Source organism: Pyrenophora tritici-repentis, chromosome 2, assembly GCF_003171515.1.
Source record: "Pyrenophora tritici-repentis strain M4 chromosome 2, whole genome shotgun sequence".
In the NCBI taxonomy this organism is placed as follows: Eukaryota; Fungi; Ascomycota; class Dothideomycetes; order Pleosporales; family Pleosporaceae; genus Pyrenophora; species Pyrenophora tritici-repentis.
In genome coordinates, this window is record NC_089391.1 from 4,996,478 (window position 1) to 5,013,471 (window position 16,994).

At 48.7% G+C, this 16,994-nt stretch overlaps 5 protein-coding genes across 5 annotated transcripts; 2 read left to right on the top strand and 3 right to left on the bottom strand.

Annotated features, from left to right (window-relative positions):
- Positions 1–29: 29 nt before the first annotated feature.
- PtrM4_073530 (uncharacterized protein) lies at positions 30–3,724 on the bottom strand (the record flags this gene model as incomplete). Its single annotated transcript, XM_066106051.1, has 2 exons — positions 30–3,544; positions 3,604–3,724. The coding sequence occupies 2 exons, from the start codon at positions 3,722–3,724 to the stop codon at positions 30–32; spliced, it is 3,636 nt and encodes a 1,211-aa protein (XP_065964678.1).
- Positions 3,725–3,961: 237 nt separating this feature from the next.
- On the bottom strand, positions 3,962–4,729 carry PtrM4_073540 (uncharacterized protein; the record flags this gene model as incomplete). The annotated part of the gene is made up of 1 exon (XM_066106052.1): positions 3,962–4,729. The coding sequence occupies one exon, from the start codon at positions 4,727–4,729 to the stop codon at positions 3,962–3,964; it is 768 nt and encodes a 255-aa protein (XP_065964679.1).
- A 263-nt stretch (positions 4,730–4,992) lies between these two features.
- Positions 4,993–5,724, bottom strand: PtrM4_073550 (uncharacterized protein; the record flags this gene model as incomplete). Its single annotated transcript, XM_066106053.1, has 1 exon — positions 4,993–5,724. The coding sequence occupies one exon, from the start codon at positions 5,722–5,724 to the stop codon at positions 4,993–4,995; it is 732 nt and encodes a 243-aa protein (XP_065964680.1).
- Positions 5,725–7,570: 1,846 nt separating this feature from the next.
- Positions 7,571–9,052, top strand: PtrM4_073560 (Med15 multi-domain protein; the record flags this gene model as incomplete). The annotated part of the gene is made up of 1 exon (XM_066106054.1): positions 7,571–9,052. One exon carries the CDS (start codon positions 7,571–7,573, stop codon positions 9,050–9,052), a length of 1,482 nt encoding a protein of 493 aa, XP_065964681.1.
- A 131-nt stretch (positions 9,053–9,183) lies between these two features.
- PtrM4_073570 (uncharacterized protein) lies at positions 9,184–12,522 on the top strand (the record flags this gene model as incomplete). Its single annotated transcript, XM_066106055.1, has 1 exon — positions 9,184–12,522. One exon carries the CDS (start codon positions 9,184–9,186, stop codon positions 12,520–12,522), a length of 3,339 nt encoding a protein of 1,112 aa, XP_065964682.1.
- Positions 12,523–16,994: the final 4,472 nt, after the last annotated feature.

Here is a 16,994-nt window from a genome sequence, read left to right on the forward strand (position 1 = left end):
ACACCCCCACAGGACCTGATAGTCCTGCTCTATCCACCTTTGTTGTAGTCCTTTGTTTCGATAGTTGGAGTCGTAAGGCCTAGCTGTTGTAGATACCTGCTGTGGGCTTGTCGTTCAAGAGGTTTCGTGAGGCCGTCAGCAGCCATCTCATGAGTTCGTACATGCTCTACGTAGAGGTTGCCGTCGCGGACTTGATCCTTGATGTAATGGTAGTAGATATCGACGTGCTTTGTACGCTCGTGATGACCCTCTGAGTGTAGTAGCTGTATAGATGGAGCGTTGTCTCCGTAGATAAGGATAGGATGGGTATCTGTACCGTTGTAACCGAGCTGGTGTAGCAGACGGTACAGCCAGGTAGCCTCCTTAGCGGCGTAGGTAAGAGCAACGTACTCAGCTTCAGTTGTTGAGGTTGTAACTAGCTTTTGCTTGACTGACTTGTGACAGATAGTACCTCCAGCAAGTTTGAACAAGTATCCGGAGGTTGATTTGCGGTCCTCGCCGTCAGCAAATGAGGCGTCGCTGTAGCCATGTAGGTGTAGCGTAGGATTAGTGTTGTTCTTGTTGTCATCGTATGATGTCGCATACATGGTGATAGGCATGCGTGCGTGTGGAGATGTAGCTCGATAGCTCATTACAAGAGATTTGAAGGTCTTGAGATAGTCGATGATCTGGATTGCGTACTCGTAGTGTTGTTGAGTTGGATTGCTCATAGCGCGGGCGAGATAGGCGACGTGAAAGGATATATCGGCTCGCAGTTGGGTTGCTGGATACAGCAGCTTGCCAATAACCTTTTGGTAGTTCTGAATTTGTTGTTGAGTTGCAAGATCAGTTGGAGATCGCAGCTTCAACTTGAGTACTGAGGTATCAAGCGGCGTGTAGCGAGGGAGCGCGTGTTGACGACTATACTCCTCTACAAGCTTGTCGACATATGACTCCATTGAGATCTCGATGAGTCGGGATGGTCGTGAGCGTCGGATCCGGAGACCTAGGTAGTGAGAGATTGGTCCTAGATCTCGACACTTGTACTTCTTGTATACAGCCTCTTTGATCTCCTTCATGCGTTGCTTCGTAGCTGTGATGAAGATGATATCATCAACATACGCAAGGATAAGACTGCCGTCTAGGTGTTTGAAGACACATGGATCTGACTCTAAAGGATCTAAGCCGATACCCTTGAGATAGCTCGATAGCTCATTGTACCAGAGGCGTGGTGAGCGGCGCAGGCCGTACAAAGCTTTGATAAGCTTGGCTTTGCGTCCGTCTGGCAGGCGGACATAGACTACTTCGTCTTTGTCTAGTTTACCGTTGAGAAAGGCGGTAACAACGTCTGCTTGCTCGCATTCTAAGTCTTCGGTTGCGACAAGGGCGAGAAGGACTTTCAGTGTAGTTGCGCGAGCTACTGCAGCGTAGGTTTCGCGCCAGAAGTCGGTCTCCTGCCTATTGCCACAGACAACCAGTCGAGCCTTGAAGCGCTCGAGTTGTCCATCGTCCTTGACTTTGTATTTGTATACCCACTTAGTAGGCAGGGCGTATACGTCGGGAGGGATCGTGGTTGTGGTCTCCCATGTGCCATTCTGGTCGAGTGATACGAGCTCTTCATCTTCAGCAGCGATCCATTGCTTGCTGTATGGATGAAGGCGTGCTGCCTTGCGTGTGGCAGGCTCAGGCGATAAGTCTGTTGTTGTTGCCTCTGTAATTGCCGTAGCAAAGCAACGAGAGACTGCCGCGTATCGGTTGGGCGGTCGAGTGATGCGACGACGTCCATCGAGTATGTTACGGGCATCAAATGATGCACTGATCTCGTCGTGACGTGGAGCGTTTTGGGATGTATCCCGATGCTGAGGTGTTGCTCGAGCATTAGCAACCTCGGTAAGACTGTTATAGTTGTCAATGTCCGCGTCAAAGTCAAAGCTAGACTGCGCTTCAGCCTCTAGTCCGTCAAATACATAACCACTACCTTGCTCCGGGAGAGAGACTTCATGGTGTGGAAATGAAGAGGGATCTAGTGCTGGCGGTGGATCTTGGATATAGAAGCATTGATCCGGTTTGGTTGTAGCTGTGTCTTCTTGGACTACAGCTTTGACGTCGTGTTTAGGCCAAGCAACACTGCTCGTACGGTGTATGGACTGTGTGACTGGATCCCACATAAGGTAGATCCGTGATCCTTCTCGACCGACGAAGTACATCTTGACCGATCGTGGTTCAAACTTGGCGCTCTGAACTCGTCGCTGTACTGGTTGATGGACGTACCCAGCTTCTCCGAAGGTGCGGAAGGAGCATAGATTAGGCACAGGGTTTGCAACCTTCATGTGCTCAAATAGCAGCTGTCTTGGTGTCTTACTGTCTGGTACAGCAGAGCTGACGCTATGATTAAGGACGTCGATAGAGTACTGGGCTGCGTATGGCCAGTATGACTTAGATATGTGAGGCGCCGCCAAAATCATTGTGCGTGCTCGGACCTCCACTACGTAGTTGCTGGCTTCAGCGACTCCATTCTGGTGGGGTGTATAGGCGGTGGAAGGCTCGGAGATGATGCCTTTGTCCTTGAAGTAACGCCCAGTCGTCTGGTTGAGGAACATGTTGTCGTTGTCCATGTGAACGATCGACACTCGAACGTGGTGTTGAGTTTCCATCTTGTCCAGGTGTTGTATAAGCTTAGATGTGATTGCTGCTTTGCAGTCTGTGAAATCAATCCAGCGGTATCGTGAGTAGTCGTCGGTGTACAGTATCCAGTAGCGCTCACCGTTGACACCTTCGGGCGTCACTGGTCCAACGATATCGATATGAATACGATGGAGGAACGTGGTTGAGCGGGCTGGAGACCGTCGTGAGATCTGCTTCTTCGATTTGGATAACATGCAGGCCTCGCATGAGAATGCCTGTGTTGTAGTGAGACGTAGGCCGGTGGTGTTGGCGACAAGAAGCTTAAGAGCTTTGGGGTCGGCATGGCCAAACAGCTCATGGAGCTCTTGGAGAGTAATCTCGCGATAGGGAGCGAGTACACCTGTTGGGTTGGTGGTTGCGGCGGTTGCAAAGGCAAACGCGCGAGCTGCCTCAAGCTCTGTGTTGGCGAGGAGGAGCGTAGGGATCTTGTCGATCTCAGGTGTGAAGGCGATCTCTTGTTGTGATGGCATGAGGTACAGCTTGCTGTCCCAGCCGTGGTAATAGAGATTTTTCGCTCGTAGTTTAGAGTGGGAGAGGACTGATACAAACATGTCCGGAGCGTATAGCACGTTAGTGAAGGAGACCTTGTTGAGTACACCTTCTGACGTGACGACAGTGATCTGAATGGTACCTACCTGCTTAGCAGTAATAGGTCCGGCTCCAGTATTAATTGTAGCAGGAGCAGTGTCGTGTAGAATTTGGAACTTGCTGCGATCATTGCAGATGTGATCGCTGCTTCCAGTATCGATAATGAATCGTTGTTTGATGTTAGAGGTCTCCTTGGTGAGACTCTGTACCTTCTCTGACAAATGAACCGTTGTAAAGGCAAAGCCTTCAGCATTAATAGCTGCGGCGTTGGTGCTAGTAGGCTGTTGTTTGCCTTGTTGTTGAGCTTGGCGCTGACGCCAGGCTTCAGTGGCGAGGTGAGGAAAGGTGTACCAGCAGTTATCACCTCCTCCAGTATGGTTGCAGTCGCAGTGCTTGCAGTATGGGGAGGTATTTGTAGGTCTCTGAGTCGCACCCTCAGAACCTCTACCTCGTCCGCGCTGGGCTCGCCCATTGCCTCGATTGCCGCGGCCACGGGTGGCGCTTCTGTTGGCGTCGTTGTTATCACTAAGAGGCTGACTGCGGTTGTTGTCACCCCCAGAAGCTCGGATAGACGTGTTAATTAGACTCCGCAACAATCAATTCAATCCGGTCACTCTCCTAGACCCACTTACCTATCTAGGTAGGGCTTAAACTCCTATAGGTAACTACTAGGCTTAAAGCGGTAATCAATCAATCCAATCTGAACCTTCTAGGACCCACTTAATTGATTGTTGCGGACTGTGGTGTTAATGGTCTTGATTGGGTCGTCGCGGCGGGCCTCGTCAATAAGCTCGCTACACATGCGATCGACGTTCAGAGTAACGTTGCGGCGCAGATCAGCGCGGCGATCGCGTCCGTAGTCCGGGTAGGCGTTGTTGATAGCAAGAATGAACTGATACACTCGAGCTTTGTTAGATAGCTTACAGTCTGCGATGACGTCAAGCTTTGCAAGTCCTGCTTTGAACTTGTCGGTGAAGTTGGCTGTAGAGGGGCAGTCTTGAGCTCTCAGCTTGAAGAAATCTGCCCAGATAGTACACTCTTCAGTGACGCCTTGTTCACGATAGCGTGCGGTAATAGCTTCGTACTTCTGCCTTACAGTAGGCAGGTTCATGACGTTGTCCCATACTGATCTTGGTACTGTATTAAGTATGGCCAAGGTGAGAGACGATTCTCGGGAGTTGTAGATACGATAGAGCTCACAGTCTTTGTCGTACTGTGTAGTAACTTCTTTGTTGTGGGCTCGTACGCGTTGTTGAGCGTCAAGCAGAAGTTGTGGCGTGTTGAATGCCGATGACGTAGTTGTCGGTTCAGTTTGATAGTGAGGTGTTTCTGGGTATGGAACCACGTAGCTGCCGTCGAGTAGACCTCCGATAGAGTGAATATTTGCGTACAGCTTCAATGCTGCTTCCCAGTGGTAAGCGTTGCTACCATCTGCTTGTAGCTTTGGGATCGCGTCCATCGCTGTGGATGGCGCCATCGTGACTTTATCGTCGTCGTCGTCGCGCGAGTGACTGATGTTGTGTTCAACTGATCGGTTCTGCTGCTGCGGAAATCGCACCTCTAGAGCACTTTATCGTGATAGAGGAGGGCTCATAACCTGATGAAGGTGGAGAAAACGTGCGTGAACTTGTTGTATTGGAGCTACGGGAGAAGGGAGAATATCTATGGTGCGCGCACGGAGCAGCTGACTAATCAGTGCCTGGCCAATCAGAGCACGGGAAGCCTGATTCACCGTGAATACTAGTGAAGGCTCTCACCGCGTCTCGACAGGATCTCTGTCAGCTTCTCCTTGTACAGGTTGCTGCTAACCATGCCAACTTGTAGTTGTTTACTGTTCGAAGTTTCATCAAGGGCTGCTTCAACATTCGCTAGTCGGTCTCGTAGAGCTTGAGTCTCTCCTTCATTGCGGTCCACAGTCTGCAGATGCCTATTGATGGCGTCAGTGCAGTTGCGTAGGGAGACTAGCGTAGAGACAATAAATCGCCACCAGAAGTCGGGACGATCCTTCACGTTCTTCTGGAGGTTACTAGAGTTAGTGACAGTGAAGTCGTTGATGTTGTGGGTGATGTTGCCATCAGTGCGGATTCGGCCTGTGCTAAGGGAGTAAAAGGCATTGCTGTGCTCGTCAGGTTCGGGATCCTCTTGTAATTCGAACCACTCGGTGTCAACGGTATAACGGAGGTAAACGTAGTTAGAATCTTTGAGGTATTCGAGCAGGACGTCGTTGATTTCGATGCCGACAATCTCGCGTGTAGCAGTCATGGGCTCTAGGTCGCCGCTAGCTGATACTGATGGCTGGGATGACGGATGGGCTGCCAGAAGCATGCTCTCTCGGCGGTTGGAGAGGCAAGCTCGTACTGGTACGAGAGGCGGGCCCATCTGTGATTGAGTAGGATCCTGGGAAGCTTGCCCGAAGGTGGCACCGGTGGCTGAGGTACCTTGGGTATTCTGGGTATTGGCCGGGTTTGCCATCGCGATGATCTTTTCGTGTGTGTTGCGCAGGGCTGACCGTAGGGTCGCGCTTCTCGAAGCTCGATGCCTTGCCTTCTGCCTACTTGTCCGTTGATGTAGGTGGACCTGTCCTTTACCAGCGTTGGTGACAACCCCCACGAGCAATACTTGCCTGTTGAGCCTGGTGTCTCTGGTCTTTTCGTGTGTTGCGCAGGGCTTACCGTAGGGTCGCGCTTCTCGAAGCTCGATGCCTTGCCCTCTGCCTACTTGTCCGTTGATGTAGGTGGACCTGTCCTCTACCAGCGTTGGTGACAACCCTCACGAGCAATACTTGCTTGTTGAGCCTGGTGTCTCCACCCGTGGGCTTCTAGCGCAATACTTTGCGATCCTCGTCGTCAAGACCTAACCCGTCGCAGAACGTCTTGTTCTGCCCGATGTAGCAAGTCGCAGTTGCTCAATCGGCGGCGGCGCTCGGCGCGGACGGTGTTTCTGATAACTGAGCCTGATGCGAAGTATCCTAGGTATGTAGGGGTTGACACACAATAGTGTAAAGGCACTAGTACACTGCAATAGTTAGGATGCCTCTAATAAGTGAGATTGTGTGTACAGATCTATATACAAGTACGAGGGGAACTTTATTATTCCTCGCACGGGCCAACTGCCAGCGTGGCACGTGATTGTATGGCACGTGATCGCGTGAGGGATCGTAGGTTTGATCCATCACATCTCTGTGTGTCGTCTAGCAGCTGTCCTTGGTACCATTTTCTTGTTCCTATTCTAGTGCTAGTAATAAAAGCTAAAGTGGCTTCTATACCGGCGCTAGTATGGAGAAGTAGTGGTAGAGTAGCTGGTTGGTGATTGATTGCTTGTATGAGAGTTTTTCTTTCTGTTTTGTATAGAGAGCATTGTAAAAGTAGGTGCTCTGGTGTTTGGGTGTGCGAGCAGCTGCAGAGATCAGATTCTCTTTTCTTGAATCTCTTTAAATAGGACCCAAAGTATCCGTGTCCTATTTTGAGAGCATAGAAGGCGCTAGAGATTTCTCGATTGGTGCTGCGTGGTATTTGGATTGTTTTTCGGATTTTGAGTGGGAATTTTGCTGAGTAGGTCTTTTTGTTTAGAGTAGTTGCTCTTGTTTTGTATTTTTGGTACTCTTGGCGTTGTTCGGTTTGTTCGATCTTTTTGATAACAGTGCCTAGGTAGGCAATGCTTTTTGTTGATGATTGTGGGACTTCTTTAGCAGCTTCTTTTGCAAGATAGTCTGCTCTTTCATTCCCTACTATGTCTGTGTGTCCGGGTGCCCACAGTAAGTGGATAGTAGCCTGTTTTTGTCGGATTGTTTTTGCTGCTTTTAGGCATCGTAGTTGCCATTGTTGCCCTGGGTTATCTGATAGGTTTTTAAGCCTATAGATTGCTGCCTGATTGTCTGCGTAGATCTCGAATTCTTGGTCTCTTGTAGCTGTCTTTGCTGCGTATTCAAAAGCTAGAGTAATGCCTTCTAGTTCACCGTTGTGTCACAGCACCAACTCGGCGCTCTGTAGGTCACGTGCCCCCATCCCTATCTTGGCCTAGCGCCTGCTACCCTACGGTACATATCCTCCCCGTGCTCTTGTACATAGACCTTTACACTACAACTGCGTTCTTACCTTGCGACTACTGTTTGGCCCCGTGATAGTTTGTAGTGTCTGACAACTACACACCCCACTGCAAGAACCTAGGTTTGCAGCCTGGTGTCCTGACCTCTGAATCCCCCGGAAACCACGACCAAAGGAAGCGCAACCTAGCACCAAAGACCTAGACACCTAGAACCCGAAGAAACCTTGACACCTCTACGCACGAGCGCAACCCAAGAAATACTCCGCAGTATACCATGACAGACAACCGACCCCGACGCGCATGGGCAATAGCCGTGGGACAAGCCCTTGTCGGGCAAGCCGACGACCTTGCCCAATGGATTATAGGCAACAACAATGCTTCGTTTGACAACGACCCCGCGGATTTTATTCAAGCACTCCACAGCAGCCCCACCAGTAGTCTTAGCGGCGTCCTAGGTAATATCATCGCTATAACCAACGGACTCATTCAACAGATCGCTGCCGGCCAGCATGACCTCGACACTGCCAACTTGGCAGCACAGACCGCAGAGCAGCAAGTCGCAACCTACCAGCAGATTGTCCTCCAACAAGCTATACCGCGCAACCGCAAGTTGTCCCACGACCCCGAGAAGTTCACCGGCACAGAATCAAACGCCACGAAGCGCCAGCAAAACTACCTCACCTTCGCGAACAAAATCAAGGCTAATTTTAGAAACGATCGCGCGTACTTCACTTCGGAGTTTATGAAGATCCACTACATCTGCGGCCTCTTAGACTCCGTGGCCTACACCGCCATCCAGGAAGAGATTCTGACTATCGACGATGCCGACGATGACGCCAACTGGGCATGGAAGGACTCAGAGGAACTCTTCAAGGCACTGGACAAGCTACATGCACCAGGCGATCTTTCTCGCAATGCTAGGATTGAGCTCGATAAGCTTAATATGGGCAACACTAACTTCCCGAACTTCCTCGCCACGTTCAACCGCTACGCCAACAGCTCCCGCCGCAGCGCAACTGAGAAGGTCGACCTTCTGAAGCTCAAGGTCACACCTGAGTTACTCGATCGAGCCCTTACCCGCAAAGGCAGTCTCGCCGCAGACGACTTCTCGGGATGGTGTGCGTTGTTCCAAGATATCTATGCCGACATGGAAGAACTCCAGCATTACAAATCTCAAGCCCAGCGCCTCCAAAGCAACAAAACCAACGCACCAGACCAGCACACTCAGAAGGCACCCCAAGCTCCCACCCCCCACCCCGACGCTATGGACCTTGGTGCTGTCGCTCAGGGACGCCCTCACAATACTGTCATGCGCCCACCGCCTGGGATTGACTCTAGGCAATGGTGCATCGACAACGGTCTCTGTCTATATTGCAAGTCTACAGGCCACCTACTCCGTGACTGCCCAGAGAAGGATCGTGCCGATCAGAAGCGGGCTCAGGGATTCACCCCTGCCCGCCCACAGTTTGGAGGCGCGAGCAACTTCGCCCAGAACTACCAGACTCAGTTCAGCCAAAAACCCCACCTCCAGAATGGACATCCTCGCACACCACCCAGCTCCCTCCAGTTCAACGGTTTCCCACAGCACTCTGGCGGCCACCCTAGCTACAGCTCTCCACCTATGCAAAACCGCGCTATGGGTGGCTTCATTGAGTACGGTAGCGTCCACAGCCCTACGCCCTTGACACCCAGCTCCTCAATCACCCCTAGCCAGAGCGTCTCTAGGACCAACACCCCCCAGAGCCAGGGAAACTAGTGTCCTCTGCCCAGCGTCGCGAGCAGAGGAGGAAGATAGAGATTAAGGACAGTGACTATGATAAATGGATTTGTTCGGCGATATGGGACCATAACCCTATTCAACTTCGCTCAGTAAATAGCAAGTCGCTCATGGTTCAACTTGATCTCTTCCTCGCGCACCAGACCCTTCCCATACCCACCCTAATTGATAGTGGATGCTCCGGACATGCGTTTCTCGACCGGACATTTGCACAACGGCACGGCCTGACGACGTACCTACTACCAAGACCTCGTGAGCTTAGGCTCGCAGATGGTATCGCATCAGACACAATCACAGAATACACTATCCTCCCAATGTCCATCTCAGGCCATAACGAATACGGCCTGTTCTTTATCACACGACTCGCTGCCAACACACCGGCAATCCTAGGACTCCCTTGGCTACAAAAACATAACCCCTCTATTGATTGGGCAAACATGCAACTAAAGTTCGACAAATGGAGATGTACAGGCTATTGCAACCCTTCTGGTGTAGTCATCACAGCCCCAGGACTACGCAACCGTCCGCAGACAATGGCGGCCAGGACAGCCACAAAATGCGCTGTCAAGTCAAGACTACTGACAATCAAAGAGGATCCAGAAGAGGAGGAACCACACAGGACCTCGAACTACCAGATGCCATCCAAGGAGGGCTGCACAGCAGATTTGCCACTACAATTGCCATATGCCTCGACTAATTACCAAGCACCTTCCGTAGAGGAATGTACCGAGAAGCAAACCCTGCAGACACCAGCAGATCAAGAGCTGTATGTCCCTCAGACTCTTACCCCCGGACGCCCCCATTACCAAACCTACGACGCCAGCGCCGCCAACGGAGGGCCCGAGGTCCGCGCCCGCATGATCCCTAGCCAAAAACGCTCTCCAAGACCTATTCAAGCACATGCAGGACAGAGGCATAAGGCAAAACCACCTGCGAAAGGAGTCCTCCCTCCTCTCAGCGTCCCTATCCCGCCCTCCTATACCCCTCCACGCCAACCCACAATCAACTTCGAGGAGGAGGACATTAAGTACACACTTGCTACAGGGTTCGTCCAATTCTGCAAGCAAGAAGGTGTAACCATGACTAAGGTCACATGGAACGAGCTCGACCGAGCCTTCGCCAACGCACAGACCAAGGAACTGGACATCCCTGAAAGGGCATTCGAATCTGTAATTAAGCAGGAAGGGACACCGGAGTACTGGAAGACAGTCCTCCCACGCCAGCTCCACGATTTCGTGGACGAATGCTTTAGCCCACTACACCTACACCGCCTCTCGGAAGAAGACATTGAGAAATACCTCAGAATTAAGCCCGAGCTCACTGCAATAGATGCAGCTATGCTACTCATTGACCAAATTCAGCACCAGAAACAGAAAGGCCAAATAACATCAACTATCTTCCTAGACGTAAAGGGAGCATTTGACCACGTCTCACACAATCAATTCCTGCGAACGCTTAAGAAGCTAGGCCTTCCAATTAGTCTTATCGCTTGGACAAAATCCTTCTTCTCAAACAGATCGCTAAGACTCTCCTTCGACAATAAGACACAAGAATTCTCCGAGATAATAGCTGGGATACCTCAAGGCAGCCCAGTGTCTCCAATCTTCTTTCTTATCTACACCAGAGACCTCTTCCCAGGACTACAAAGCTTCAACCTATCCTATATTGACGACCTATCTCTATCGACATCCTCAACATCGCTAAAGAAAAATGTCAAAATACTAGAACAGCAAGTCCGCCTACTATCTCACCGAGGGAAAAACTTAGCGATTATGTTCGATATAGCTAAGACAGAGCTCATCCACTTTACCGCCAAGAAAGAGAGAAAAGAGAGAAGCCTACAGCTTCCAGACAACACCATTGTAGAACCGAAAGACACAATCAAATGGCTAGGTATCCACATAGACAATAGACTGTCCTTCAAGGAACATATTGCTACACGCGTAAGCCAAGCAAGGAAAGCATTCTATAGACTAGGGAGACTAGCCAACATCGAAAGAGGACTCTCCCCAAAAGCAGTACGACAACTATACCTAGCATGCGTCACAAGCGTTGCAGACTACGGATCACAAATATACTGGAAGAACCAAAGCTACGCCACTAGCCTCCTACAATCACTGCACAACCTGGCGTGTAGAAAGATAATTGGAGTGTTTAGAACGTCCCCATCCCTACCAACAAGCATTGAATCCGGACTTACGTCACCTGCAATTAGACTCAACACCAACAACCGAAAGTATGCGTCTAGAGCACACCAGCTATCCAGCAACCACCCAATCCAGAAAGCAATTACAAGGATCACAAATACAGACAAAGCTAGCTACAAAAAGCCAAACCAGCATAGACAACTATACACTATTGTTAAGTCAATCCCAGAGAGAGACAACAATAGCGTAGAAAAGATAATCCCATATAGGTTCAGACCATGGGAAAGTCTTAACTACAAGGTTACTGTATCAAAAAAGAGCAAAGAGGAAGAGGCAATTGCACACACGGATTATATCCTATCAAGGAGCGGAGATAACTTCACCGCAATCTACTCAGATGCCTCACAACACGACAAGGGAATAGGGATCGGCGTAGGTGTAGTAGCGTACAGCTCCACCCACGAAGAAACATTTTCTCAAAAGACAAACATTGGATGCTCCCAACTAGTCTACAACGGTGAACTAGAGGGGATAGCACAGGCATTTGAACACGCGGCTACAGTGGCACAAGAAGGCCAAGAGATCTACGTATACGCAGACAACCAAGCAGCAATCCATAGGCTTAACAACCTATCGGACAACCCGGGACAACAGTGGCTACTAAGATGCATCAGAGCTGCAAAGAGAATAACGACAAAGAAAGCATCGATCCACCTGCAGTGGGCCCCAGGACATAACGACGTCAAGGGCAACGAAAAAGCCGACACGCTAGCAAAGGAAGCAGCTAAAGAGAGACCAACAACATCGACCACAGCGAGCCTAGCCTACTTAGGCACAGAAATCAACAAAATACAAAAAACAGAACAACTGATGGAGTACAAGAGGTATACCGACAGGCCCACCAAAAACAGAAGCTCCTACTCAAGGATCTTCAAGCTCAACACACATACAACAATCAAAGTCCCGAAGGGAACACCAAGAGAAATCTCGAGCGCGTTCTACTCACTCAAGCTAGGACATGGATACTTCAACTCCTACCTTAAGAGATTCAACAAGAGAGACTGCAATCTATGTATATGCTACAAACCACAAACACCACAGCATCTACTTCTAGATTGCAAACAGTACAAAACACATCGAAATACACTCAAAGAAGCAATACCACACAGACCCATCACCCTCCCACTCCTCCTCCAAACAAAGACAGGCATCAAAGCTACTCTAGCCTTTATTGCAAGTACTAGGATTGGCACGAGAAAATGGCACCTTGGGCAAACCACCGAACAGACAGACACTGTATAAAACTACAAAAACAATATTTCCTTATCTAAAAGAGCCCGCTGCTACATCTCTTTCTATTCACCACACTGCTCTTTAGCACCCGCGCCAATGGAAGACTAGCTCTGAAATTGGAGTACGCAAAACACCACCCAAATTGTACAAGACCCATAGAAACTCCACAACGACCATCATACATAGAACGGCTTAGCCAAAGTCCTACATAGTCACCGACTGATACAGGACTCTAATGGAAATATAATAATATAATAATAATGACTCCCGGCTTCTAGACAAAACTAACGATAAACCAACTTCTAAAACCGAGTTATCGTTAGCTTCCGCCAGAAGCCGGGCTGTCGTGGGTTGTCGTCAGCTTGGATAGAAGGCTTTGACCAGAAACCAGGCTGTCATAGATTGTCGTTAGCTTCCGCCAGAAGCCGGGCTGTCGTGGGTTGTCGTCAGCTTGGATAGAAGGCTTTGACCAGAAACCAGGCTGTCATAGATTGTCGTTAGCTTCCGCCAGAAGCCGGGCTGTCGTGGGTTGTCGTCAGCTTGGATAGAAGGCTTTGACCAGAAGCCAGGCTGTCATAGATTGTCGTTAGCTTCCGCCAGAAGCCGGGCTGTCGTGGGTTGTCGTCAGCTTGGATAGAAGGCTTTGACCAGAAACCAGGCTGTCATAGATTGTCGTTAGCTTCCGCCAGAAGCCGGGCTGTCGTGGGTTGTCGTCAGCTTGGATAGAAGGCTTTGACCAGAAACCAGGCTGTCATAGATTGTCGTTAGCTTCCGCCAGAAGCCGGGCTGTCGTGGGTTGTCGTCAGCTTGGATAGAAGGCTTTGACCAGAAGCCAGGCTGTCATAGATTGTCGTTAGCTTCCGCCAGAAGCCGGGCTGTCGTGGGTTGTCGTCAGCTTGGATAGAAGGCTTTGACCAGAAACCAGGCTGTCATAGATTGTCGTTAGCTTCCGCCAGAAGCCGGGCTGTCGTGGGTTGTCGTCAGCTTGGATAGAAGGCTTTGACCAGAAACCAGGCTGTCATAGATTGTCGTTAGCTTCCGCCAGAAGCCGGGCTGTCGTGGGTTGTCGTCAGCTTGGATAGAAGGCTTTGACCAGAAACCAGGCTGTCATAGATTGTCGTTAGCTTCCGCTAGAAGCCGGGCTGTCGTGGGTTGTCGTCAGTTTTAGTAAGAGGCTAACGTCTGTCACTGTGTGCCGAAAAACCCTGTGTGACGAAAATGGCCAATCGGATCGCAAGGGTCGTAGAGAAGTGCATGTTCCTTGCGATCCGATTGGCCATTTTCGTCACACAGGGTTTTTCGGCACACAGTGACAGACGTTAGGTTGTCGTTACATAGGTAGAGGTCTTTTACGTGTTTTCCTGAGTATCGCCGTATTGTTGGTCTCTGAGTACAGCAAACTCATCCAATTAAGTACCTAGTACATTCTCTCTTACATATTGCTCTCTAATTTGCAATACCCCTCGCTTACTATGTATTCTTCCTTGTTTAGAAGTTAGAAGCCCTTGCAAAGGGGGGTAGAAAAGGATAGCGATTGGCAGAAATCACGGAAAAATCATGTTAGGCTTCAGAGACGAGGGGGTTGGGGGGTTGCTGTAGATCTCTGAGTATCACGAGAAGGAGATGGAGAATTCCGAGGAGTATCACGGAAATAGTGCGACAATGCCTTCTCTTAGCTCCTGCTATCTCTCAGCTCAGCAGATATATATATTACGTCCTGCACGACTGTCTACTTTATTCTAACAAATTTCGCAAACAACGACAACACAAACTACTGCTCTCAATATCTCCATAAATACCCCATCTCTCATCATGCAGCTTCTCTACCTTTTCACTCTATTTGCTGGGCTTGCTTTGGCTGTTCCAAACGCAGTACCTAATGAGCTACATAAGGTATGATGTTTTGATATAGTTATATTAAACATGCTAACTTTATCTACAGCGTGTAAGTTTTGACTGAAGATGGTTGTAAAGAATAGCCATTGCCATTAATTCGATATAGAGTAGCTAACAGAGTGGGCTGCAGGAAGTAAGTAACATCCCTTGTATGGCTTACTAGCTAAGCCTACTACACTCTACGAAACAGTGACTAATAGAGATTGGGGTATAGCCTGTAAGTAACATCCCTTGTATGGCCTACTGGCTAAGCCTACTACACTCTACAAAACAGTGACTAATAGAGATTGGGCTGTAGCAAGTACGTAACATCCCTTGTATGGCTTACTAGCTAAGCCTACTACACTCTACAAAACAGTGACTAATAGAGATTGGGGTATAGGTTGTAAGTAACATCTCTTGTGTGGCTTATTAGCTAAGCCTACTACACTCTACAAAACAGTGACTAATAGAGATTGGAGTATAGGCCGTAAGTAATATCCCTTGTATGGCCTACTAGCTAAGCCTACTACACTCTACAAAACAGTGACTAATAGAGATTGGGATATAGCCTGTAAGTAACATCCCTTGTATGGCCTACTAGCTAAGCCTACTACACTCTACAAAACAATGACTAATAGAGACTGGGGTATAGAGCGTAAGTAACATCCCTTGTATGGCCTACTAGCTAAGCCTACTGCACTCTACAAAACAGTGACTAATTGAGATTGGGGTATAGCGTGTAAGTAACATCCCTTGTATGGCTTACTAGCTAAGCCTACTACACTCTACAAAACAGTGACTAATAGAGATTGGGGTATAGGGCGTAAGTAATATCCCTTGTATGGCCTACTAGCTAAGCCTACTACACTCTACAAAACAGTGACTAATAGAGATTGGGCTGTAGCAAGTAAGTAACATCCCTTGTATGGCCTACTAGCTAAGCCTACTACACTCTACAAAACAGTGACTAATAGAGATTGGGATATAGCCTGTAAGTAACATCTCTTGTATGGCTTACTAGCTAAGCCTACTACACTCTACAAAACAGTGACTAATAGAGACTGGGGTATAGGGCGTAAGTAATATCCCTTGTGTGGCCTACTAGCTAAGCCTACTACACTCTACAAAACAGTGACTAATAGAGATTGGGATATAGAATGTAAGTAACATCCCTTGTATGGCTTATTAGCTAAGCCTACTACACTCTACAAAACAGTGACTAATAGAGATTGGAGTATAGGCCGTAAGTAATATCCCTTGTATGGCTTACTAGCTAAGCCTACTACACTCTACAAAACAGTGACTAATAGAGACTGGGGTATAGCCTGTAAGTAACATCCCTTGTATGGCCTACTAGCTAAGCCTACTACACTCTACAAAACAGTGACTAATAGAGATTGGGGTATAGCCTGTAAGTAATATCCCTTGTATGGCCTACTAGCTAAGCCTACTACACTCTACAAAACAGTGACTAATAGAGATTGGGCTGTAGCAAGTAAGTAACATCCCTTGTATGGCTTACTGGCTAAGCCTACTACACTCTACGAAACAGTGACTAATAGAGATTGGGGTATAGCACGTGAGTAATATCCCTTGTATGGCCTACTAGCTAAGCCTACTACACTCTACAAAACAGTGACTAATAGAGATTGGGGTATAGCCTGTAAGTAACATCCCTTGTATGGCCTACTAGCTAAGTCTACTACACTCTACAAAACAGTGACTAATAGAGATTGGGTTACAGGCTGCTCTCGATTCTTAGACAACAAGGAACTTAGAGGTCATGGTAGTTTATGTGTGTTAGCTTCTATCGTTGTATGGAGTTCTCTAGGTCTATTACTTAGAGTTTAAGCTCGGCCGGTATTAGCGGGAAAAATATAACTATGTTAACATACTCTATAAGCGAGTGGTACCCCCAATCGAATCTGTGAAGAGCACGGAAGTTTCCTTGGTAAACTTCTACGTCTAGGGTTGGTTCTCGAGAGAAGAGTGAGGCAGTGAATACCGGGGGTGTGTAGCACGATTGGAAGATCGGTATATGTCGTAGATAGTGGGTGCTAGAAGAATTGAAGGATTGAACTGAGGTTGTATTGTCTGTATGTATGTATGTGTTGAGAATACAGTCCGTAAGTGACTTGGTGGTATCAAGCGGAGGAGTAGTCACATGATTGGTGACACGTGCAGGTGGGTCCTAGCGGGGAGCTTGGACGCAGCTGCACGCAACACGGATCTACGAACGTGTGAATAGCTCCTTAGTCAATACAATACGAATCTGTACCACCACTACCGTTGTGCTTTAGAGAGCGCTCTATTAGGTAGTCATACTACTACTAATAGTGCCAGCTTCTCAATAATATTAACATAAGTTACAAGTGAGCGATTTACTAAAGCAAACGACACAATCCACTAAAGCGCTACGGGTTCAGACTTCTATCTGCAGTGGTAGAACAGGCTTCGTGTATCTGCGTATCGTGGTTCATACAGAACGTCACCACAGAGCGCGACGCAATGGGCAGATAGTGTTGAGAAGAGTGGACCATCGGCTCTGTCCAACAATATGAAGAACTCCAAAAGAACGGTAACACAACACACCTATAAGCTTT